General features: G+C 37.1%; 4 protein-coding genes and 2 long non-coding RNA genes across 6 annotated transcripts; 4 read left to right on the top strand and 2 right to left on the bottom strand.

Moving 5' to 3' along the window:
* Window positions 1–1009: 1009 nt before the first annotated feature.
* LOC133730283 (uncharacterized) lies at window positions 1010–1534 on the bottom strand. The gene has a single exon (XM_062157908.1). It carries the CDS (start codon window positions 1532–1534, stop codon window positions 1010–1012), a length of 525 nt encoding a protein of 174 aa, XP_062013892.1.
* Window positions 1535–2013: 479 nt separating this feature from the next.
* On the top strand, window positions 2014–4133 carry LOC133740693 (probable cinnamyl alcohol dehydrogenase 1). Its single transcript, XM_062168643.1, has 6 exons — window positions 2014–2225; window positions 2493–2606; window positions 2708–2938; window positions 3052–3337; window positions 3423–3573; window positions 3683–4133. The coding sequence occupies exons 1-6, from the start codon at window positions 2125–2127 to the stop codon at window positions 3877–3879; spliced, it is 1080 nt and encodes a 359-aa protein (XP_062024627.1). The 5' UTR covers window positions 2014–2124; the 3' UTR covers window positions 3880–4133.
* Window positions 4134–4944: 811 nt separating this feature from the next.
* LOC133725390 (uncharacterized) lies at window positions 4945–8851 on the top strand. Its single transcript, XM_062152637.1, has 3 exons — window positions 4945–5112; window positions 5188–5361; window positions 8303–8851. The coding sequence occupies exons 1-3, from the start codon at window positions 5070–5072 to the stop codon at window positions 8602–8604; spliced, it is 519 nt and encodes a 172-aa protein (XP_062008621.1). The 5' UTR covers window positions 4945–5069; the 3' UTR covers window positions 8605–8851.
* A 2286-nt stretch (window positions 8852–11137) lies between these two features.
* LOC133725389 (3-epi-6-deoxocathasterone 23-monooxygenase CYP90D1) lies at window positions 11138–15443 on the top strand. Its single transcript, XM_062152636.1, has 8 exons — window positions 11138–11576; window positions 11824–12148; window positions 12672–12821; window positions 12998–13243; window positions 13845–13934; window positions 14038–14223; window positions 14332–14453; window positions 15140–15443. Exons 1-8 carry the CDS (start codon window positions 11332–11334, stop codon window positions 15237–15239), a joined length of 1464 nt encoding a protein of 487 aa, XP_062008620.1. The 5' UTR covers window positions 11138–11331; the 3' UTR covers window positions 15240–15443.
* Window positions 15444–19986: 4543 nt separating this feature from the next.
* On the bottom strand, window positions 19987–20432 carry LOC133725268 (uncharacterized). Its single transcript, XR_009854324.1, has 3 exons — window positions 20293–20432; window positions 20122–20211; window positions 19987–20030 (listed from the first exon to the last, which is right to left on the bottom strand). It is a non-coding gene; the product is annotated as an uncharacterized LOC133725268 (long non-coding RNA).
* Window positions 20433–21181: 749 nt separating this feature from the next.
* Window positions 21182–23091, top strand: LOC133740680 (uncharacterized). Its single transcript, XR_009861373.1, has 4 exons — window positions 21182–21455; window positions 21555–21668; window positions 22503–22716; window positions 22926–23091. It is a non-coding gene; the product is annotated as an uncharacterized LOC133740680 (long non-coding RNA).
* Window positions 23092–24491: the final 1400 nt, after the last annotated feature.

Genomic DNA, 24491 nt, shown 5'->3' with positions numbered 1-24491 from the left:
GTCATGATGATATACGAAACTTCTATCTCGAGCACACGCAATGCAACACCAAATAACAAGAAGTTAATTGTTGTCCAAAAAAAAAAAACATGTTGGATGGTAAAGTTGCTCACCTAAGGGATTGTAAGGGGCAAGTAGATCTGTCGGTTTAAATAAATGCATGCATAAATTTAAGTTGTTATGATTTCAATTTTTGAATTTATAACATGTTGAGATCCATTTGTTCATCACAATTCCTTAAAACTATTCCTTAGGCGAGTAGAATTGTGGTTGATGGAAAGAGTTATACGTTGGGGTGACATTTCCGCACCCAAAATCCAAAACTACACCTAGCAACATGGGCAGTTTCGAATTGGTTTGGTCCTCGATTTGGCCTTCCTGACCATTGGTGATAAGTATTATTGACACCGGCACATTGATCATCATGTCCTTCATTTTCCTCCATTTCTCTTCTTTCTTAGAGCAACTCCAACAGCTTCCCTATCATTTCTGTACTATAGGGAAGCAAAAGTCAAAACTTTAGCCTTTTTTTCTTCTCCAACTCCAACAGATTCCCTATTTTATAGCAATCTCTAAAATCTCCATAATTCTTCCTTAAATTTTAGAGATTGCTGTAAATTTAGGGAATTTGGTTTTCTCTTTCCTCTTTATCTCTAAAATAGGGATGGTTTTAAGGAATCTGTTGGAGCAAAAGAGGCTCATTTTTCCCTAAAATAGGGAAAAATCAAAATATGGGGAAGCTGTTGGAGTTGCTCTTAGTCCGGCTATATTTAACTTTCATTGACTGACTACAATTTGGTTAACTTGACACTACAAATTTGAGAATTGCCTGTCGGTCTTGAACTAAAAGTTGGGTTTCATTGGATTAACTGACATCTTTGATGTTTGTGGAGTTGTCGAGAATCGTAAAATCAGAATATCAGTTTGGTGGTTGGTTACGTTGAAATAATTCAAAGAAAAAGAACCATGTTTGGCCTCTTGAGCGAGGGTATGAGCAACCCTGTTTGCACTACGGTGAACATAACGAACCTGGGCATTTGAAGCAAACCTTCAACAACCCCTCAAGATCATGCACCAAGAAACCCAGCTCAGTCCAGGTTAAGCTTGAGCTCCCAATCACATTGACCAGATCTTGGCAATCTGTTTCCACCATCAGGGGAACAAAATGATGGGTAACTGCCAGCTTGACCCCATACAGCAAAGCAAGGAGCTCCCCATGCCTAGCTGAGTTTGAAACCGAGACAGAGTGCCTGAATCCTCCTAGGAAAGAGCCACTGGAATCTCGAAAGATCCCACCCACCCCAGTACAACCTGTAACATTATCAAATGCAGCGTCAACATTAAGTTTCACCAAACCCACAGGAGGCTTCGTCCACAGCTCGTGCCTTACCGGTCTTGGTTCCTTTATTGAAGCATGAACTGCCTTATATTCCTCCCACCAACCTAGAGTAATGGGTACCACTTCGAAGGCAGGTTTAACATCCCCATCCCACACTTTTGCATTCCGATTCCTCCATGTAGCCCAAATAATCATCAAAAGCGTAGCAAAAGTAGTGGAAGATTGGGAAAAAGAAGAGACTAACCTATCAATGATACTTGTTGATTTTGTTTTTACAGTAAATATTTTTTTATTATTATATAACAATTAGTAAACGATAACGAAAATCTAACTTTGGGACATACATCTTAGAAAGAAAGACTTCTTTCATCGGAGAAATGTTTGACCGACTGTTCATGGGCATTATGAGACTGATTCTTTAGTTATTTACCTTGATCCGTTGAAATGTGGCAGAATAATCAATAATCTATCCATATCGTTGTCTGGGACTCTGGGGTCAATATTATTCATTATCTAATGGTAAATAGTCGCAAGGATTAGACATCACTGCGTACGCTGGGTGCATCAAGTCATCAGTTCATCGCATACGTATGCTCTTGCGTAATCCTCTGTTCTAAGTACTACCTGGTCGATCTACGTCCCTACAAATAGACATAAATCAGAAATAGACGTCTCACAACTTACACCTGCTTATATCTCCCTCATCTGAGTTTTGGTGAATCTGAGCCTTCTTTGTCTTCTTTTTACTACTTCGATCTATCCAATTTGCTCGCAACTGAAACAAAATGAGCTCCGAAATTAGTGCAGCAAATGGAAATGGGAACTGCTTGGGATGGGCCGCAAGAGATGCTTCCGGAGTCCTATCGCCTTATAAATTTAATCGAAGGTATGCATGTATGCTCAAACCTCGATCAATCTTAAGAGTACTACTGCTAGGGCCTAGCCTAGGATCGCCCAATATGGTCACCAAATGCTGTGACAAGAGCAAGTCTTTATTGGTTTGAAAATGCTGCTACGTACAAAGCTTGTTATAAACCCTGAAAAAAAAAAAACACGATTATTTAAAGATCGATCAGCATTCAAACATTGTACTGCATTGCTCGCTCGATAATATGTTAATTGGGTAGCTAAGATTGCATCACTTTTTCATCAGGAATGTTCAAGCCGACGATGTTTCCATAAAGATCACACATTGTGGAGTTTGCTATGCTGAGGTCGTTTGGCCAAGGAACAAACATGGAGATGCAACCTATCCTATGGTGCCTGGGTAAGTACAATAGTATATGTCATACATATATATATATTCAAGTGGTTTATTTGAGTTCTTATCTAGTAATATTAATCGATTATACTTCAATTTATAAACAGACATGAGATTGTTGGCATTGTGCAAGAGGTTGGTCCAAATGTTCATCGCTTCAAAGTTGGAGACCATGTTGGGGTTGGAACTTATACCAACTCATGTAGAGATTGCGAGTATTGTAACGATGGCCAAGAAGTTTACTGTGATAAGGGACCAGTACTTACTTATAACCGTTTTGATTACAATGGCACCATCACCCATGGAGGGTTCTCCACTTTCACTGTTGTCCACGAAAGGTAAGTATTACTAACTGAGTTGATCTACATTTCCGGCCGATGCTTTCTATAGTCATTTATCCGATGGGGAGCAATTGTATTTAGTAAACTTTTAGTTTGTTCCTGAACTAAAGGTACTGCTTCAAAATACCAGAGGACTATCCATTGGCTTCAGCAGCCCCACTGCTTTGTGCTGGCATTACTGTTTACTCTCCCATGATGGACCATAAGATGAACCAACCTGGGAAATCCCTAGGCGTGATCGGCCTTGGTGGTCTTGGTCACATGGCTGTGAAATTCGGCAAGGCTTTGGGACTCAAGGTAACTGTTTTCAGCACAAGCATGTCAAAGAAAGACGAAGCTCTGACTCTGCTTGGAGCAGACAATTTCGTCATATCATCCAACCAAGACCAAATGAAGGTAGAATCACTTTGACAACAAAATAAACTCCAACACAAAACCAATTGACAATTTCAATACTAAAAAGTCGTTTTCTTTAATGCAGGCGCAGGCTAAGTCACTTGACTTTATCATTGACACGGCATCTGGGGATTACCTAATTGACTTGTACATGCCGCTATTGAAGACTGCTGGTGTTCTAGTCCTTGTGGGTGCCCCAAGTGAACTCAAATTGAGCCCTTTAAACCTTATTATGGGTACTTATTCTAGCATTTCATTTTACATAAATAGTTCATATATATAATTTTTCATTTTAAATTTCACATAAGAGTTTTATTCATGGAGTTGAGGTAATTTTGTGATCAGGTAAGAGATCAATTACCGGTAGCGCAGCAGGTGGTACAAAACAGATTCAAGAAATGCTAAACTTTTGTGCCGCTCACAAGATATACCCAAACATAGAAGTTGTTCCAATTCAGTATGTGAATGAAGCTATTGAGAGGCTCATAAACAAGGATATCAAGTATCGCTTTGTGGTAGATATTGAAAACTCCCTGAAATGAAGATGGTAAATGGACAAGTTATTGCAATAACTTATGGGCATAAAAATATCAGATCGATCTTTAAACTTGATGTAATAGGGATTTAGTGATCTTTAATTTTTCTTTCATTTTGATACGAATCAGGAAGTGGGTGTCCTACTCATATGAGTTATATAGAACTTTTACGGACTAAATCTTTCTGATTTGAATAAGGAAGTGGCTGCCTCAGCTATAACTTTCAAAGGATTAAATCAAAATAAAATATTTGAGTAGAATGTGTCTTGTGTTATGACATTTAAAAGTTCTATCTGAATGGTCTGAAGTGTGAATAATTTTTATGATTAAGTGGCGGTCATGACGATATACGGAACTTCTATCTCGAGCACACTCAATGCAACACCAAATAACAAGAAGTTAATTGTTGTCCAAAAAAAAAAAAAACATGTTGGATGGTAAAGTTGCTCACCTAAGGGATTATAAGGGGCAAGTAGATCTGTCGGTTTAAATAAATGCATGCATAAATTTAAGTTGTTACGATTTCAAATTTTGAATTTATAACATGTTGAGATCCATTTGTTCATCGCAATTCCTTAAAACTATTCCTTAGGCGAGTAGAATTGTGGTTGATGGAAAGAGTTATACGTTGGGGTGACATTTCGGCACCCAAAATCCAAAACTACACCTAGTAACATGGGCAGTTTCGAACTGGTTTGGTCCTCGATTTGGCCTTCCTGACCATTGGTGATAAGTATTATTGACACCGGCGCATTGATCATCACGTCCTTCATTTTCCTCTCTTTCTCTTCTTTCTTAGTCCGGCTATATTTAACTTTCATTGACTGACTACAATTTGGTTAACTTGACACTACAAATTTGAGAATTGCCTGTCGGTCTTGAACTAAAAGTTGGGTTTCATTGGATTAACTGACATCTTTGATGTTTGTGGAGTTGTCGAGAATCGCAAATTCAGAATATCAGTTTGGTGGTTGGTTACGTTGACTGAAATATTGACCAAAGGTCAATATTGCACCAATGACATACCCTAGGCCATACGTTGGGGTGACTAAAAATTTTTTAGAAAAGAATATATAGACCCGGGAAATGAACTAAAACCGGAACCGTTTCCAACCCGGCCCGTAACCCGATTGCAGTGGTTAAACCCAGAAACAGTAACCCAAGTCGGAGTTGAAGAAGAGGTAAAAGCAGCGAGAATGAGCGAAGGTCCGAAGCTCTACACCAACAAACCCAAGAAAGGTACCTCAATTCCCATCATCCTATTCATTATTGAATTGAATCATTGTTTAATTGGGTTTTGGTGGAAACAAACAGCACACCTGAAACAGTTTCAAGATCAACAGATTTTTGCTTCAGCATCATCAACAATGCCCTCTTCTCAGTCCTCCACTCCGCCACCGCCACCGCCGCAGCTCCCCAAAGAGTCGTTTGCTCGCCGTTACAAGTTTCTCTGGCCTTTGCTCTTGACTGTCAATCTCGGCGTTGGAGGTTTCTCTATATATTTTACTCAACAACTTTTTTCTTTTTTTCTTTCTTTTTTCTTCTGGGGTATAAGTCGGCAGCTCTAAGCATATTAACTTTGATTATCTGTGTTGCTCATGATCCAATTGTTTCGCATCGAAAAGCTAGAATCTTTTCGATGTTTGGACATTTTGTCCAAATTTAATTTGTGATTAGTATCCATGTGCTTTGAGCTGTATGTGGGATTATAGACTGTCCACTTGTATTAAGTGGTCACCATACACTAATTACAATCAAAATGTGTAACTACTCTACTGAGTTACGCAGTATTTTTGCCACAATTCCTACTTCCTACAATGACTTATAGACAGTAGTAACCAATTTCTCAATCTAATAGATAAAGTAAATGAAGAAGTTTCACCCTCTATAGCGGAGCATATCTACCATTGTAGGCAAGTGCCTCTCGATTGTATTAAGTAAATGGTGTGTATAACCATAAACTTCAAATAGCTTTGGCGAATCTGACTTTTCTTAAACCTTTTCCCCTTTTCACATTTTGTACTATATGATAAGAGATGTTTTCAGTACCGTAGTTTATCTTTAACTTGGTATAAATAGGTTACTTTTGGATGTTAAATTTTTTATAATAAACTCTGTACAGTTCCCCCTGTATAGTTATTAATGCTCAAAGGGGACTGGGGCTGTTAAAGGGTCTACTTAGATTGTTGCTTATGTGGACAGAACAAAGTGGGCATGATGTTATTGTGTTGCAGTAGGAGTTTAACTTCTCTAGTTCACTACAAGAATTCTTCAATCTTTTTTTATTTTTGAAAATATTCTGGAGGGTGAAGTTTAAAATGTCCATACTTGATACTGTGGTAGCTTCCCACTTAAGCTTCAAATTTTCGATAGGAAAAAAAGTTATCATTATATGATGGATGATTAATGTTGAACTTATTGGGAAAATGCTACATAAATATATAAACAATTTAAAAGTTGCAAGGTACATATGATACTTGTGGTTGTACTGTTACTGTTGTGCTAGAGATCTCATCATGAATATTCTCTCTCTCTCTCTCTCTCTCTATATATATATATATGTGTGTGTGTGTGTGTGTGTGTGTGTGTGTGTAAGGGGACAGACTTGAAAGGGAGTGGTAAGAGATATGAGAGAAGTGTCACAGCAAATAAATATGTCAGATCAATTGTTGTGTCCAAAAAGAATACACTAGGTTGTGGAACTAATGTTGGGATTTTGCAAGGGTTAGTTCAAGGAGTTATATTTTGAGTTAGTGCTGGATGTCTATTTTTGTTTTGGAAAAGGGAGGGCTTTCTGTGCCATCCCTGACTTTCACATATGCTCAAGTTTTGTAGATATTACAGCTTCATCCTTTGGCTTTGGGCATCAATTTCTCTTGGGTTCGAGATAATTCTTTGTATGCTATTTCATTGGACTGGATGGCTGTTGCCTCTTAGTTGTCTGTATCCTCTTTTTCAAAGTTTTCTTATGAGATGTTTTGTTTAGCTGTTCTATTGATGAAGCATCAGTGGACACCCCTACTTTGTACTGTCCTACTTGTGTAAGTTGTGTTTAATAAAATTTTGTTTATTTAAAAAAAAAAAAGAATCCAAATATCTTTGTTTGCTCGACCAGCACAGAAGGTCTTGTTGTTAGATCGTAATCTCTGTTGACTTCAAACAAATGTTGAGTTACAGTTTGCCTTATCTGCTTTTATTCGCAACAGGTTAGGGATGATTCTTTTAACCCTAGAGCTAACAATCTAAATGGGTATATGGAATGTGTATTACCCTAAAACTTGGGGGTGTGGGATTTGTTCCTGGCATTGATGTTAAGGGACATATTCCAAACAAACATTATGACGATAGCTTAGAGAGGAAGATACCTCATCAAAATACGATTGCTGCTTTCCCATTGTTCCTTTTGTATTCAGAAATGTGTATTTTTGTATCAATATGTACACAGAGTAAATGAATGTATTCAGTTCGATATCAGTAGCTTGAAACCGACTTTGATGTTTGTTATGTAAGAATTATTTGGACAATACATTGTTTAATTAAGCCCAACACATTAATTGCAGAGTAAGTAGTGTAATGTGAGTCCGGTAATCCTAATCTAACAATGAATTGTTGTTTAAAGTGGATTGGTTGCCTATCTACTTGGCTACCAAGTAAAGCTAGTCTTAGGTCTGCTTTATCAATCACCAAGCTATCTTGGTTCCATAAAGAGGTTGCATCCATAGATTGATCAAGGGGAAGATCTATAATTACTTCTTAAGGTTAGTCCTTTGGGGTTTATATTGTTTATGGTTAAGCATGTTTATGTTGACAAATCAATCATTCTTTGTATCCTTATTTCGAGTATGTATAAGAATTAAGTTTCCAGGCTTCCTATTTCCTGCATTAATTGATATGTGTGGAGGTATACCAGGGAGAATCTTTCTCAATCTGTTCCCCCACAAAACAAGGAAAGAAAGTAGAAGAAAACAACCTGCATCATGAATTTTATCTAAAGGAACCTGTATGAGTGTAAACTTATAATAAATTGGATGAGTATAACTTCTCTTTTCCCCTTTTCATATGTTGTACCATATGACAAAGACGTTGTGATTTGCCAGTATGTTCATGTTTCAGTTGGTAAAATTCTGAACCCGCTGCATTCTCTGCTCCTGTTTGCAACAAATTAGGGATGGTTATCTCGCTTTCTTATAAGTGGGGTTAAGTGGGTACATAGAATTTGCATTACACCAGCACTTGTAGGTATGGACACAGGATGTGTGTCTGGCATGGTTGTTAATGAACAAGTTCAAAAGAAGCATATTTAAGATTTTGTTTAGAGGAATGCTGCCATACCTTATTTGCTTTTTTCTTGCATAATTATAGTAATCAGTGATGGACTCCATCCTGGACAATTTGATTCTTAGTTTGATGTAGTGCACTTAATTTGCAGCTTACTTGTTCATGCGGACGAAAAAGAAAGAGATAGTTGTGGAGGAAGAAGTTACTACTGCAGTTTCAACTGTTGCCCAAACAACTCCTACTACTGAGAAACCCCTACCCCCGCCAACCATCACAGAGCCTGTGAAATTGCGAGAACCAATCTCAGAGGATCAACAACGCGAAGTTTTCAAGTGGATTCTGGAAGAAAAAAGAAAGGTTAAACCAAAGGATCCTGAAGAGAAGAAGCGGATTGATGAGGAGAAAGCCCTTCTGAAACAGTTTATCAGAGCAAAATCTCTTCCAAGAATCTAATTGTTAAAGCTTTGTTTTCAAAAAGGAAAACTACCACAAAACAAGGGTTCTCAAGTCGTTCTTTGTTTCTACTCATTTTGTGGGATTGTCTTAAAATGGATCATGTCTGCACAAATTTAGTTGTCGTTTTCATTTGATGAAAGTTTGAAACTCTTATTGACCTGGCTATGTTATATTGAAGTCCTCTGACATGCAACTATATTGTTCTCCTTCTGAACCTTGAATATACACATATGACTTTGAGATCTGAGACTCGACCATAACAAAATGAGCCAAGAACATTTTAGGAAACCAATTCACTATGATTGAAAGGTGAAGGTAAACAAAACAAACTTATAGTCTGCATATACTGTATTGGAAATGAATGATTTTTTTTTTCACTATGCCAAGTCTTCTTCTGAAGTGAAGCTTACTGCATAATTCTCCCTTCCTTTCTAACAAGGAAGCTCAGCAATGCTGACAAATACCATCTCTCTCCTTGTCATTTTTGTTCGTCTCATGCTATACAATATTTTCACTGGAACAAAAGTATAGCATTTTTCTCTGGCCTTTTTTGGTTCTTATTTTTTTCCTTTACAAACATTGGATGTGAACATCTTTATAACTTAAGTCGCCTAATGCGTATGAAGACCTTCCAGAAGGAGATGGAAGCACTAAATGTGCATATTAAGAAAGTAGCCATACAATGCAAGCCCTTCCATACCCAACCAAGTAAATCAAGGATTAAGTTAATACAGTACTTTTCAATCTCCAATCAAATTTTGTTTGCTAGAAGCATACACGTAGACTACTGCAGAATATACAATATACTTCAAAAGATCTCTAAACTCCATAGCTTTAGAGGATAAACAAACATATCTAAAATATCCTCTTAGATTCTGAAAGATAGAGTGGAAAATTAATGAGGGAGCGGATTATTAGCAGAACAATTTGATCAAATGATTGTCTGTGGCTAAAGTATGCATTAGTTTACATACAGAATGATGATTGAAACCTTACTAAAATATTGAATCTGCAAGATAATCACAAGTTAGGTAGTTTGGACATAGGAAATAAAGCAAGGCTGCATAGAAAACATGGGCGAGAATAGCCATCATTAGAATTTGATATCGTTAAGCAACAGTCAAGGGAGATTTAGAAAGCTAAAGCCTAAAAGGATGGGTTCATACCAAAAAATGCTTAACAATCCAACTATTATTGAACAATTTTGAAGGTTAGCAGAAAAAAGTAACACCGACAAAACGACTGTTCTATGCATGCATCTTTCAACAAGAGTCATGTATACCTCAAGAAATGCAAGAGAGTTGGAAAAACAATATAGGATCGTATTAGCATTTTTTTTTTCCCCTTATGGTCACATGGTTATATGGCTTGTTTGTTCATAAGTTCTGCACCAAAAATAGAGGTCCATCAGTTTTTACTCTCTCATTTTCATCACATTTGAGGACCCTTTCTTGTGTTTAAGACAGTTTAGTCATTACAGAAAAAGACAGCATTGCCTATACTGGTATACTCAACATCTTTCATGAAGAGGCTAGGGATTTATATAATGATTAATGAAAGATTATTTTTGTTAAAGAGACGAGGGCAAAGCACATGTGGCTTCTAGGCCCCTACCATATAAAATGAGAGGAAGGATGGGAATGAATGAGACTTGAGAGGTTGGCCTAGCTAGTTTGTAGTTTTACACAGAGAGAGAATGATGATGATGATGATGGAGTAGTGTGGTTGGAGTTACTAAAGAGTCTCACATGAGCGCACGAGGCCACCCAGCTGAGCCTTCTGCATAGGGGGGCCTGTCTCAAATCCACAAGATCAATCATGGACTTGTGGGGACTTCTCTCCTAATTGATTTCTATATGTACATATATTGTAAGCTTATCATGATAGTCATGAAGCAATTTTGAGTTCTTTCTGCTACTTGCATCACAGAGAAAACTACTGGTAGAATAAAATAAAGATAAAAATATTTTCTGCTGGCTCCTTGCGTCGGCACCTTGTAAGCCAACCTATAACATTAATGTTTCAAGTGGTTCAAGCAAAATTGACCACCGCTTAAAGCACTTGGATTAGTTTGAATTAGTGAGGGAGGGTAAGGAAATGAGTTAGCTAGGCCAGGATTGACATAGATTAAGACACAAAGCTCTATAGGACTTCTCCCATAGTAAGACCTTTCTGATTTAAACAGTGTCATGACGGAAGTTTGCAACTCTAGTGGTTATGAACTTAAGTGCATTTACATTCCATGTCTTGAGTTTGAATTTTCCCTACTTTAATATCTTCTTTTAATATCACTAAATATGAAATAGATGTACTTAAAAATAAAAAAATCAAAGCACTTGCTATGATTAGTCAGACCAACTCAGAAAGCTGGCCTGGATATAAACTTTCTAACTGGGTGAAGTCCAAAATCAACTCGTGTGAGAAGTCTCCAGGTAACTTTAACAACTTATATAGTTGCCAGAGAAAATCCGTCTTAATTCTTATAGGTTCAAAGCCTAGATTATGCATATCTCCCAAAACAATTTTATTCTTTGTTAAACATTCTCTCTCTCTCTCTCTCTCTCTCTCTCTCTCTCTCTCTCTCTCTCTCTCCAGCACACGCGTGCACCGTTGCACGTACACATGCACATTCATTCTTCTGCAATCACAACCATGATTAGGAATATTATTTAAGGCAGCAAAGCTAGCTTATATATAGAGAAAAGAGCGTACTTCATTTCCAAAATGGACAATTTGTTGCTGATTGTACTAGTCTGTAGTACTACCATATTCTTGTCCACAGTACTAATTCTCTCCAGAAACTACTTCAGGTTTAGTCCAGTCTGTTTCAATATCAGATCATCAAAACACAGAAGACTCTCACTTCCTTTAGGCACTCTTGGATGGCCGTTTCTCGGCGAAACCATTGAGTTTGTGTCTTGTGCTTACTCTGATTGCCCCGAGAGCTTCGTGAATAAACGTCGCCATAGGTAAGTTCTCAAATTATTGATAAAAGCAATTTTACTTTGTCTGATTTTCATGCAGAGCATATAGCTGAGTTAGCTTCTTTTATTAGCATGCAACTCATGTTTATGGTTGAACTAATGAATATGCTTTATTGGGTTTGTTGTATACATAGCAAAGAACAAACCCAATAAGCATTTTTCAGTGATGATTAAATTATCAGCTTCATGTTGCAGCTACTTTACTTTTTGAGCTTATTTGGAGTGTTTCTAGGTATGGAAAGGTGTTTAAATCACACATATTTGGGAGTCCAACTATTGTTTCAACAGATGCAGAAGTGAGTAAGTTTGTTCTGCAAAGTGATGCTAAGGCTTTTGTTCCATCTTACCCAAAATCTCTCACAGAGTTGATGGGGAAGTCTTCTATATTGCTCATCAATGGAAGCTTGCAAAGAAGAATCCATGGACTCATAGGAGCTTTCTTTAAGTCTCCACACCTCAAAGCTCAAATCACCAGAGACATGCAGAAGTATGTCCAAGAATCAATGGCAACTTGGAGAGATGACCTTCCCATTTTCATTCAAGATGAAACCAAAAATGTAAGTACCTCATCTCTCTCTTTCCCAGCTCTACTGGAGAGAATTTTATCTTGAAAGTGTGAAATTTGCTTCATTCATCCAAGTTCAAGATGACTTTTTGAGAAGAGTTTCAATAGACAGAAGAAAAATCAAAAGATGCCATCTCTCTTGTATGTATGTGGCTTCTTCTCTTCTCTTTTTTTTTTTTTTTTTGAAAAGGATGGCTTCTTCTCTTCTATCTCAAAAAGTTTTATGGTTAAGTAAGTGCCCCATTAAACACTTGGTTAAAATTTGAACAAGTCTCTTTCTCTCTCTTCCTCTCTTTGTGATCAAAGGAATCATTGATGTTTGAATTTTATCTGTGGCTTCTACTTAGGTTAATTATTTGAAGAATATGATTTGCTAATGAGAAAGCTAACCAGTTGTCAAGGGGGTTCATAGTAATTTTGCTTGAATCATATTGTCTGCAGAATGAGATTCATAATCATGATGTTTTTACTTCCTTTACAAAAGTTACCAAGACTCATGTCCTTTTTATCCCCAGATTGCATTTCAAGTACTTGTCAAAGCATTGATTAGTCTGGATCCTGGTGAGGACATGGAGTTTCTAAAGAAACAGTTCCAAGAATTCATTGCTGGCCTCATGTCTATACCCATCAATATTCCTGGAAGTAGACTTTACAGATCATTACAGGCGAGTTAACTATCAACAGGGTCGTTGTTATTCACGCTCTCAAAAAGTCATTACGCACTCCAAATTCTAGATTTTATTATTCTGTATATGTGAGTGTGAATAACATTGCCTGTGGTTAAACTTCTTACTAATTTATAACATTGTTGTAATGATGATTTTTGCCATCCTAATTTCAGGCCAAGAAGAAAATGGTCAAGCTAGTCCAGAAAATTATACAAGCTAAAAAGGAGAGTGGGATCTCCAATGTTTCCCAAGATGTGGTGGATGTTTTGCTCAATGACACAAGTGATCAATTAACAGATGATCTTATTGCAGATAACATGATTGATATGATGATACCAGGAGAGGATTCAGTACCACTTCTTATGACTCTTGCAATCAAATACCTTTCAGATTCCCCCACTGCTCTTCAACAGTTAACGGTACACGAACATCCAGAAGTACTAGTACTTAAAGTTGATTTTCGAACTTTTAGGATAATCTTCCCATTGCATTACATATATCAGATTCAGGAATATCACACTGATACTTTTCAAATGAAATTACAAATTCATGGTCATGAGTCAAATATCCTAGTGGTACATTAGTATAAACTTATTTGGGTTGATCAGCCGCATAAATACTATTAAATAAACCAGCCCACTTTTGAACTTTTTGGAACTTTGTGACAATCAAGTCCAACTCTTTGACTACTTTTATCTGTGCCAATTTTGTTTTCGTTGTCGTTTAAGTAGATTTACGTTCCACTTGTGGCTGTCCTAGCCTCATAGGTTTCTAGGGGAAAGTAGAATTCTAAGATATGTGCTGCTCCATTTTGGTTCGTTTGTCCTCACTATGGTATATGTCTTCACCATGATGATGAAATTAAGAAGCACATATGACAATAATAGTATGCAGAATCATACTTTATGTTCTAATCTGCTAGAGGAAAAACACTAAACAATTCCATACTGATTAGTACCCCAAATTTTGATGATCAAATTGGCTGTGGTCTTTTAACAATTGAAATCTTGATGAACTCAGAAGGAGAACATGGAGTTAAAAACACTCAAAGAGCAGCTTGGAGTGCCATTGTGTTGGAGTGATTACTTATCCTTACCATTTACACATAATGTAAGTAAATTATTTATACACACACCTCAAATGAACAGTCTTCAAAAACTTATCAGAGTCCATTTATGTAATCTGTTCTTTACACTTGTAATTATGTATTCAGGTGATTACAGAAACTCTAAGGATGGGAAACATCATAAATGGGGTGATGAGGAAGGCCATGAAAGATGTTGAGATAAAAGGCTATCAAATACCAAAGGGGTGGTGTGTCTTCACATACTTTAGATCAGTGCATCTTGATGAGAATAACTATGATGGGGCTTATGACTTCAATCCATGGAGATGGCAAGTAAGGATTAATTGATCACCAGTTCACCGTACTATATATCTTCAACTTGTTCTTACTTTTCTCTTTGATTTTTGAGTAATGGATTAATTTGAGGGTACTGATCTTTAGGACAAAGACATAAGCAGCTGTAACTTCACTCCTTTTGGAGGTGGACAAAGACTTTGTCCTGGGCTTGACTTGGCTAGGCTGGAAGCTTCCATCTTCCTACACCACTTTATCACTCAGTTCAGGTATATACAAATATCAGAGTCACTCTTCTAGTCTTCTTAAGTAGTGCCATTAACTAAATTTTAGATGTTTTTGCATCTATGGGAAATTTGTTTTCAGCCTTTTTCTGTTATTCACCTTTACATACTAAAGATACTTCCAACCCTTCTTTGCTATCAGCAAAATGTGATTGGCTTCACACATGGGTATCCATCCATGTGTGAGAAAAAGACAGAATGCAGGTGCCCTAATTCTGAGGGAACAGATGATGTTCCCTAGACCTAACTCCCAAGTTTTAGTGCACATGTGATTCACCAGATTGATTAATTTTCAATCACTCAATTTGAGGTCACCTCTTCCTATGTATAATATATCAAATTCCCCATACCCAAGGGAACTGAGAGATATCTTATCCCTCAATTTGTCTAGTACGTTCTTTATCCACCCACTTCACTTGGCTTTGAATTTTGCAAGATTTCTCTACATAAGACTAGTACTTGTTTCCCATATTAATCGTAATAATCAAGGCTTAATTACAGTACCAAGTTTTATAGTTTCAACATTGCTCTTCTCCCATGAATACCAAGAAAAACCATTTGCTGTTATTTAAATCTGTTCTTTTTTCTTTTCTTCTTTTCCTGCTTCTCACAATATTTTACAAGAGTCAAGAGGTTGGAATATTAAATTTTGTTCTATAATTTATATGCAGTTGGGTGGCTGAGGATGACACAATTGTAAACTTCCCCACTGTAAGAATGAAGAGGAGGATGCCAATCTGGGTCAAAAGGAGAAGGGTCGATCAGTACTAAACAAACAAAAGTTTAGGTAACTTGTACACAAAGGTACAAAACAACCAGACATGAAAAAGACAGAAAAAGAGTCTTTGTTTGGCCCTAGCTTGTGCACTCGTACGTGTAGGAGGGCATCACAAGCTGACTCATTTTTGTCCTCTTTGACAGTGTTGTTACACATGTAGACCAAAATATAAAGTAATATATGACATTTGAAACCCACTTGATTTTTGCACCGTTCATTTCCTCTAGCTAGGCTGCTAGCTTTATCACTTTCCTTGTACAATGTGATAAATGAGTTTGATAATTCTGAGGGCTAAATTGCTTGTTTATACATAGTTGAACCAATGACTCTCAACAAGTTCAATTTTCTTGGTGATAGGAGTTGGCGTGAGCAATGATGATCATCTTTAAGTTTACGTGGATATTTCAAAAGATAAATTAAGTTTACGTAGATATTTCAAAAGATAAATTTATATCTCTATAAATTTCAGTAGTATGTAACTGCAATGTTCCAAACATTTTGCCCCCTCACTCTTATTTTTATTAATGCTCAATTAATCATCGGTTTCTATTATGCTCAATTAATCATCGGTTTCTATTATCTTATCTTTTTTTTTTTTTAGAAGGGGTTTGGAAATTGGAACCCAGTCTAGCTGGGAGGCTCAGCTCCACGTCCGGTTCCATTTATTATATTAATAGTAGAATTTTGCATCAGGGGGATATAAAACCTGAACCCCGAGCTACAGAAAAACACCCACAATAATCCTCGTATCCTGAATGATTGCAGGTGTCTCATCTAACCAAACATCATCAATAGAACCACTACTAGCAAGGTGAACAAGCCTATCTGATACACTATTTACCGAATTCTAATTGATTGAAAAACATCCAAATACTCCTTACAATCATCTACAACTTGACTTACCTCCGAGAAATTCTTCTCCCTACAATCAAATAGGCATTTACCTGCCTAGTGTATTCTTTAAAAGAAGGATATATAACAGAGAGAGAGAGAGAGAGAGAGAGAGAGAGAGAGAGAGAGAGAGAGAGAGAGAGATGGGGTGAAGATTTTGTCTTCCTCAACATTTTCCTTTCGTTTCTTAGATTAACTATTCAGTTTCATTTTGAGCTTTATAGAAGCATTTTAACTGCAGGATAACGAAGATTTCTTGTTGAAAAATAGGAAGTAGTACCAACTAATAATGCAACAATGTTTAACAGGAAGAAAAGAGAAAAGAAAAAAAAACTTCATAGGGATTTATTTCCTCCTTTGATTGATACTTGTGGTTAGCTAGTACTTAGTACGTCCTCCTTAAATTATCACGCGCGATGATCCATCTATCAACCAATTTCTGGTAACATTGTACTTTTCTGGTGACTAAATTTAATGTTCTTTCCCTAATAAACAGTGCTTTTAGGGAATGAGCCCAGTATTCATTAACCATGAAAAAACAAAGAAATTTAAAAAGTGAGGTCAGTCAATATGTTTTCTCTTTTTAGGTGATGCGCCTGGCTGAGAGTCGATCTGAGACCACCGGCCTCAATCATGTTCCTCATCTGGGAATACTGGTGGCTCATTATTCACATTGCATTGTCAGATTAGTTATGGTTGGTAGTTAGTCAGTTACTCCATCGATCCGTACTATATATAGACTGATCATGCATGCATGCAGAGAACTCCATAATTGCCTACCCAGATCCTTCTGCATATATCATCACACCACATGCATGGATTATTATTGCTTCACGTACTTTCTTCCTGTGTCAGGCATGCAGTCACACCGTTTTACTATTATGTCTCCACCAGATCGACCAAGTATCATATCATTTACGCCATTCATTGTTTTAGATTTCAGTACGTAAGATCGCTGCCAACTTTTTTGCTCTTAATTCTTTCCAGAAATGGATCATTCATTTTGTATAGTCATAACTGAGATTGTTCGATATCAGTTGTCGTGTCACCCATATGATACTTTTTTTTCATGCAACTCACTTTGTTTACATTGTAATTCTTTTTATTATCAACATAATTTGTCAGCCAATCATCGTCCATTCAAAGAAAATATTATGGCAAATGAAGAAATTTATTAGATAAAAAAAAATAGGGGAAATGATCATTTACCCAATTTTGGGGTTAATTAACCCCATTTACCCAAACAATCTAAGAGATTGCCCACTTACACAACAATTTTTATTTTTAAACCCCACTTACCCAAAACACTAAGAGTTGGACCTGTTTTCTTCATATTTTTGGACTGTTTTGCCCTGATCAATCTCTCTCCTCTCAGTCTCTCTCTCTCCCCCTCACCGATTTCTCTATCTCTCTCTCTAGACGACGTCGGATCTCTCTCTCCCTCTCTCCATCCCTCCAGCTGGTCGCCCACGACGCCGGCTCTCACCATCGCCGCGCCGAAACTCGTCGCCGTGCTCTTCGCAGCCAGGCTCGACGCCAAGCTGACGGTCCTCGTCGCTAAGAAGCTTGGCGAGGCCGGGTTAGACCTTCTGAAGGAATCGACGACCGCCAGTAGAATCGGGTATGTCTTCGATTTGCTTCTGTCTCTCTCGCCGGCGACTGATCATCACGGAAATCGCAACTTGATTGTATCTCCGGTCCCGGGCTGCAACCGGAGTCGTTGCAATCGGAGTCAAATCAGTGTGAAGGCAAATGGTCAACCAGAATTGTTGCAAAATGACTGGAATTGTGGGCAAAATCGTCAACCGGAGTCGAGATTATTGGGGGGGGGGGGGGCAATAATCTTCCTATTGGGAGGCAATAATGTGTCTTAATTGTTATAAAGTCTCTATAATTGTGTTCAGTGATATTTTCCTTTGTGTTTAAAGACTGCTTCTAATGTGTTTTGGTATTTATGATATATTAATGGGGGGCAATAATCTGTTTATTGCGGGGCAATAATATATTTGTTTTGTTATTTTTTGCAGGAATATGGGTGATCCTTTTGTTGTTAGGTGCATTTATTCTTGTTAAGAGGCCACCCGGGAGGCCTAGGGTGAAGCGGTTCAAGTCAAGTGGAGAGTGTGAAAAAAAAGCCAATTCGTTGTGGTCGTTGTGCCAAAATGGGCGCTCATAACCTGATTGTTTGGGGACTTAAATTCACCAAGTATTGAATTTGAATACCTGTACTTTTGTAAACTAATTTAAAACCAAACTGAGTTACTTCTGACCATCTATAAAAAAATTATTGGGGGGCAATAAACTTTTTATGACCACCCAATAAACCTAATTATTTTGGTTAATGAATCTAGCAGCTTTTTGTTGAAATGACCTGTAATAAATGAACCACAGTTAAGACATTATTGCAGGGCAATAATCTGTCTATTGCCTCCCAATAGACCACCCCAAAAATCACCAGTTTCTATCATTGACAGATTATTGTACTTTAATAAACTCAAAACAATATAAGACTTATCAAAACTCTAATTTCAGTGATTAATTAACCACTGTTAAGAAATTATTGGGGGACAATAATCTGTCTATTGCCCCCCAATAGACCTCAGTTTTGACGTCGTCCGAGACCTGCAAGCGAAGCCCAGATCCGATTCCGGCGAGGAGCTTCGTTGCTTCCCGGACATCTGACAAACAAGACCGGCGAAGCCCAGACCCGATTCAGGTGTGGAGCTTCGGAGCTTCCCGGACATCTGACAAACAAAACCGGCGATCCCAGACCCTATTCCGGCGTGGAGAGCTTCCCGGACATCTGACGAACAAAACTGGCAAAGCCCAGAGGGGTTGGGATCGTGGAGTTGGATGTCGTCATCCTCTGGTGGTCCGACGGTGGGACAGAGCGGCGGCGGTAGAGGCCGACATTAGAAAGTATAGCCACTATTAGAAAGGTCATATAATAGTAAAAAAGTAAATAGTAAGTAGTAATCCTTTTTTATTTTTTTTTAAGAAGCGAAATAAGAGCTAACTCTTCGCCCTTATTAGAAATTTTATTGATAAAAAAAAAATACAAATGGAAGGGGGACTAGACCAAAACCACTCCCAAGGAACACAAAACAACAAAGAGATACAATTCAAATTTATGTGAACACCAACATATACATTACAATGCACATTAATAGGCCTAAATTTTGCCAGCAGTTTCAGATGTCTAGACTTCAACCTTGCCAAATGGACAGTACTGCAATCACAAAGCAATTCGTTATTTTGTTGACTTATATGTGAAAAAAGAGAATATACACATTCAAATCATCAGTAGGGACTTGAAGCACAATACCTCATTCTTCATTATCTTCTTCCTCGTTACGATTTGCATATGTGTGACTCGTCTAAGATTCTTCTTCTTGATACGGTTCCTCTTCATCAGTAGGCATTTCAAAAACATTTCTAGGTTTGGTTTCCACCACGACACTCCAAGCACTGTTTTTTATTCCTTCAACATAATAAACTTGGGTTGCTTGGGATGCCAGCACAAATGGCTCTTGGGTATTCAACTTACCCTTATTGTTGACACTTAGTATGCCATAACGATCTTCCTTATAACCTTTGCCTTTGGTAGCTATGTCAAACCAATTACAGTGAAACAAGACAACTTTATTGTGATTTGTATACCAGAGCTCAACGACGTCTGTAAGGGTTCCATACCAAGGCACACAATTAATTTGGTTCTCTCCTTTGACCATAACGCCACTATTTTGTGTTTTCTTCGTCACGTCATGTTGTACAGTATGGAACCGAAATCCATGGATATTGTAACCTTTGTAGTAGACAGCTTGCTTTCCAGGACGTTGGGCCAAAGAACGCATTTGAGCGCTCACTTTTCCATCTACATACAATTGTTGGATCTGCATGTGAAGAATGTAATACTTTTTAATAAAAAAATATTAAATATATATAGCTATTAACAGTTATATCTCAAATCAAAATGGTGATTACCTTCTTAGAAAACCATTCCACAAATTTTTTTTGTGCAACTCATCCACCCGATCATCACCATGTTGTATACGAAGAATGTCCTTATGTTCTCTGCACGTAGAACACCTTATAAATTAATTAATATCACATACATATATAAATTTAAGTACTTATGGTGATAGGATTATGTACTCAATAAAAGGCAAACACTCATCACAATTTGTCAGGACATAATGGGTGGCAGCATGATGAAGCTCTTCAGTCATTACTGTCAATACACATGTGCCAATAGTTTTACCCGGAAGTGAGAAGATAGATAATTGAGTCTTGTCTTGCAATGGTTGAGTCATATCTGTTCCTTAACACGTATTTGTTCCTAGACAAGAAAAGTACCCTCCTAGACAAAATATATGCTTTTGGACGAGATAGTTCCCCCTAGACACAATATTTCTTCCTCAACAGGATATTTGTTCCTTAACAAAATATTTGTTCCTAGACGAGAAGGGTACCCTCCTAGACAAGATATATGCTTTTGGACGAGATATTTCCCCCTAGACACGATATTTCTTCCTCACCAGGATATCTGTTCCTTAACAAGATATTTGTTCCTAGACGAGAAAGGTACCTTCCTAGACAAGATATATGCTTTTGGACGAGATAGTTCCCCCTAGACACAATATTTCTTCCTCAACAGGATATATGCTTCTTGACGAGATATTCCCTCCTAGATGCGATATTTGCTCCTCAATCATATATATGCTCTTAGACTAGATATTCACTTCTACACAACATATATGGTTCCTATTCTAACTTGTCAAGATATGTGTTTCTCAACACTTCCTTGCATTGCCAACTTATATATCTGCTCCTTGATACGATATTTCTTCCTCGACATAACATCTACTCCTGAACAAGATATCTTATTCCCGACAAGATATCCTGAATAAGTGGATATTATTCTATGCAATTAAACTTGTTTGATATAAGTAATCATATAACTGGACTACACGTACCTGCAAAGTCCATAAATCACCGTCTAAAATATCCTAGTTCACAATACACAATACCTAAGAAAAAATACAAAATAACAATTAGGAATTTAGGATTTAGGGTTTGGGGTTTGAAATTTGTATTAAAAATAAATAAATATTTAAAAAAAAAAAATAATTTAAGTTTGCCGCCACTAAAATTCTTTCCTTTGCCTCAAATATTTGATCATCCTGCCCATATCCCTAAAATTGTGGAGCCTCTACACGCTACTCTTCTACTACCCCCAGCGATGAAACTCCAATAAACCTAAAAGATCTAAAATTTCACGGCTTCTCTTCCATTGCCCATCACTCTCTCTCTCTCGCGTAATTCTCCTTTTTTCCTCTTATTCTGTCTCAGCACGTCTTATTCTTCTATATCTTCTGGTTAATGTAAGCTCTAATCCTCTTGGTCTTTCTTTACAGGTGTGCCTCCATTCCAGATCTGCTCGGAAACAAAAATTGAAAGAAGTTTGGCAGTTGAGCAATAGTACAAGAGCCTTGCATCGATTCTATGATTGGTCTTGTTTAGGATTTGAGGTAAGTGAGTTATCTTTTCTTTGCAACACGTATTTGACAATTACCAGCAATCCTATCTTAGACTTCAACGGAAAATTCTCTTTTAACCAAAATCTAAGGCTTCACTTGACTTCCTTGTATGCTTAGAGCTTATCTTTCTCATAACTTAGAGAAAATGGCTATTTGGTTTTAGGGGATACTGTTTGAGGGTTTTTGTTATATATCTGTTGTGTTTGTGTTTCTAGTTTGTTGATTGGAATTTGGGATTTTGGTGATATTGTTTTGTAGCAGGGGAGAAGTGAAGTTTAGAATTAATGTTAGTCGTTAAGTCATCTAACATAGAAGTAATCTAGCCATCCTAAATCTTATTACTTTAATTTCTGCTTGTTGAATGTTGACAAAGTTGGAAATAATTCCCTACCAGTGTATTCTGGTTAGATGTGAGGGAGGAGCGTAATTTGTCGATAGAGTTCAATTCTGGGAGTCCTTATAGGCATCAATTTCCTAGGTATTCAGAGATTGGTTAGTTGCTATCTTCTCAAATTGTAGTGTTGCTGTTATTTAGTATATTTTTTTTGTTGTTGGCTTTGCTAGTGCTTTTCTGTGTGTGTGTGTGTGTTTTTTTTTTTTTTGGTGGTGTTCTTATCCACTGTTGTTTACATTGTCTTGATCATTTATACTCAGCTGGTATAATAGCAGATATTTGGCTGAACTACTAGTACAGAAGCAAAAATTGGGACCATTTGGGCAGGTTTTGCCGCTATGTAGCAGACTTTTAAGTCATGGTTGATATTTATGCCTACAGTTCAATATTACTCAATATAATTTCGTGTGTATCTTCATATTATATTGCAGTCATGCCAAAGAAAGGAAAAGGACATAAAAGGGCAGCAAGCACTTTACATCTCGAGTCTTCCACACGTTCACAGTCTGAAGACATTCCCAATGAATCAACACATGGTGACAAAGAGGTGGAAGGGCTGGAAACTGAGGCTACCAAGAGGAAAGGTAGAGGCCCTGCCAAAGGAGAAAAAGGCTATGGCATGAATGCAGAGATTTATGGAAAGAGGTATGTTTAAAGTCAGTCAATTTTTGTCGGAACGTGCCACCTCTTCCATTATTGAAATTGCATATGTTTTTCATGCTAAGTTTAATTATGTTTACAATGCCTAGCACTGACCCATTTTATATGTACTGTTAAACATGCTGTATTTGTTTTCTTTTTCATACCTCCTGTGAGATATTATAGTAATTTGCAACATGTTGGATTGGCTATAGGACGAGACATTGAGGAATGCAGTTGCAAAGTTTAAGGGGAAGAAATGAAGACAATAGGTTTGTCTTTGTTTATTCAATCATGCTTAAGTGGAGATTCTAGTTACTAACTTCAGTAGGTATTGGGCTTTTAGGTGGCAATTAGTTTGCTTAGACATGTTTGACAAATGTAATCTTTTATTATTTGTTTTTAGGTTAGTATTTTCTCTCGTACTATTCTAATGTCATGGATGATGTTTTTTATCTATGTATTAAGACTATGTAGTTTGCATTCAATCAATTATTCAAATCTTCACTACATTTATTTAGTTCTTCAAGTTCCAGAAAATAAATATTCAATTTGTGAAAAAATTCTAATAATTAAAATCAAATGTAATTTCATTTACTATATTTATTCCCACAAGAGGTGAGCCGTTTGTGACAACAATTATTCATCGGTAAAAGTCATTTGTATAGACTGTAATGATTATTAATTCCCATAAAGCAAATATGTAATCGGAAATACTCAAATACTAATTCCCAACAAAAGTACGTAGTTAGTCGGAAATATTTATTCCAACGAAGTTTTTGGTCGAAAATATGTCATAGGAAAAAATTTTCCGACAACAAAATGAGTGGTCGAAACTACGTCGTCGGAAATAGATATTACGACCAAAAGTGTGGTCGGAAATACAATTATTTCCGACGAAAAACCTTAATTCCGTCGACTTTTTTCGGACAAAACAAACATTAATTCTGACCAAAACGAGACTCAAATCCGACGCACAATGGGCGTCCGATTGCGCATCAATCTCAATTTTAATTGGATTCTTTGTCATTGCCTTACCAATAGACTAAATGATGACAAAATCTATTGAATTTTTATTTATTTCACTTTTGATTGATAACAAAAGGTCGACCCCTCCATAGCACCGAGATTTATAAAGCTTTTAGTTTTTTTCTGGATTTCAGTTGGGAGCTTAACGTCTGTTGCCAAACCAACAACTTCAAGAAACGTAATTATGTACCATAAAATATCAATTTGCCACCACTCCAGGCCTTGCTGAGCTGAGTGTTGAAAAGCATGGTGGTTATTGGCCGGGCCAACCTTCTCCAAATGCTAGCAAACAACCTAGCAATATAAACTCATTAATTAGTCGATATAGAAATCTGAAATCATTCTCCTTCAAATAGACATCAAAATATTTACATACCAGTTATTTCTAGATTGATCACCAATATCCCAAACTTGCTTCCCCCATTTGTGCCAAACCAAGTTTACTGAAAAAGTTGTGTGCAAATAAAATACTAGCCTCACACCCTGCCAAGATAAAAAGCTACTTAAGATGAAAAAAAATTCCATCAACAGTAAGAGCAAACAATATTGTTAATTACCAGTCCCTAAACTAGAAAGGGTAATCATCCTACTACATACAGTACAAACTCCAAGAGTAACGTACCGAGTGAAAGTTCTTCAGTAACTTTGCTTCCTCCTAGGCTCCTACAAAAGCCCGACAGCATTATGGGAGAGAGAGAGAGAGAGAGAGAGAGTTGCAAAGATCCAACCAATAGAAACTAAACCAATATCCC

Source organism: Rosa rugosa, chromosome 1, assembly GCF_958449725.1.
Source record: "Rosa rugosa chromosome 1, drRosRugo1.1, whole genome shotgun sequence".
NCBI lineage: Eukaryota > Viridiplantae > Streptophyta > Magnoliopsida > Rosales > Rosaceae > Rosa > Rosa rugosa.
The sequence above is the reverse complement of the archived record's forward strand: the minus strand, read 5'-3'. Positions and strand labels throughout refer to the sequence as shown.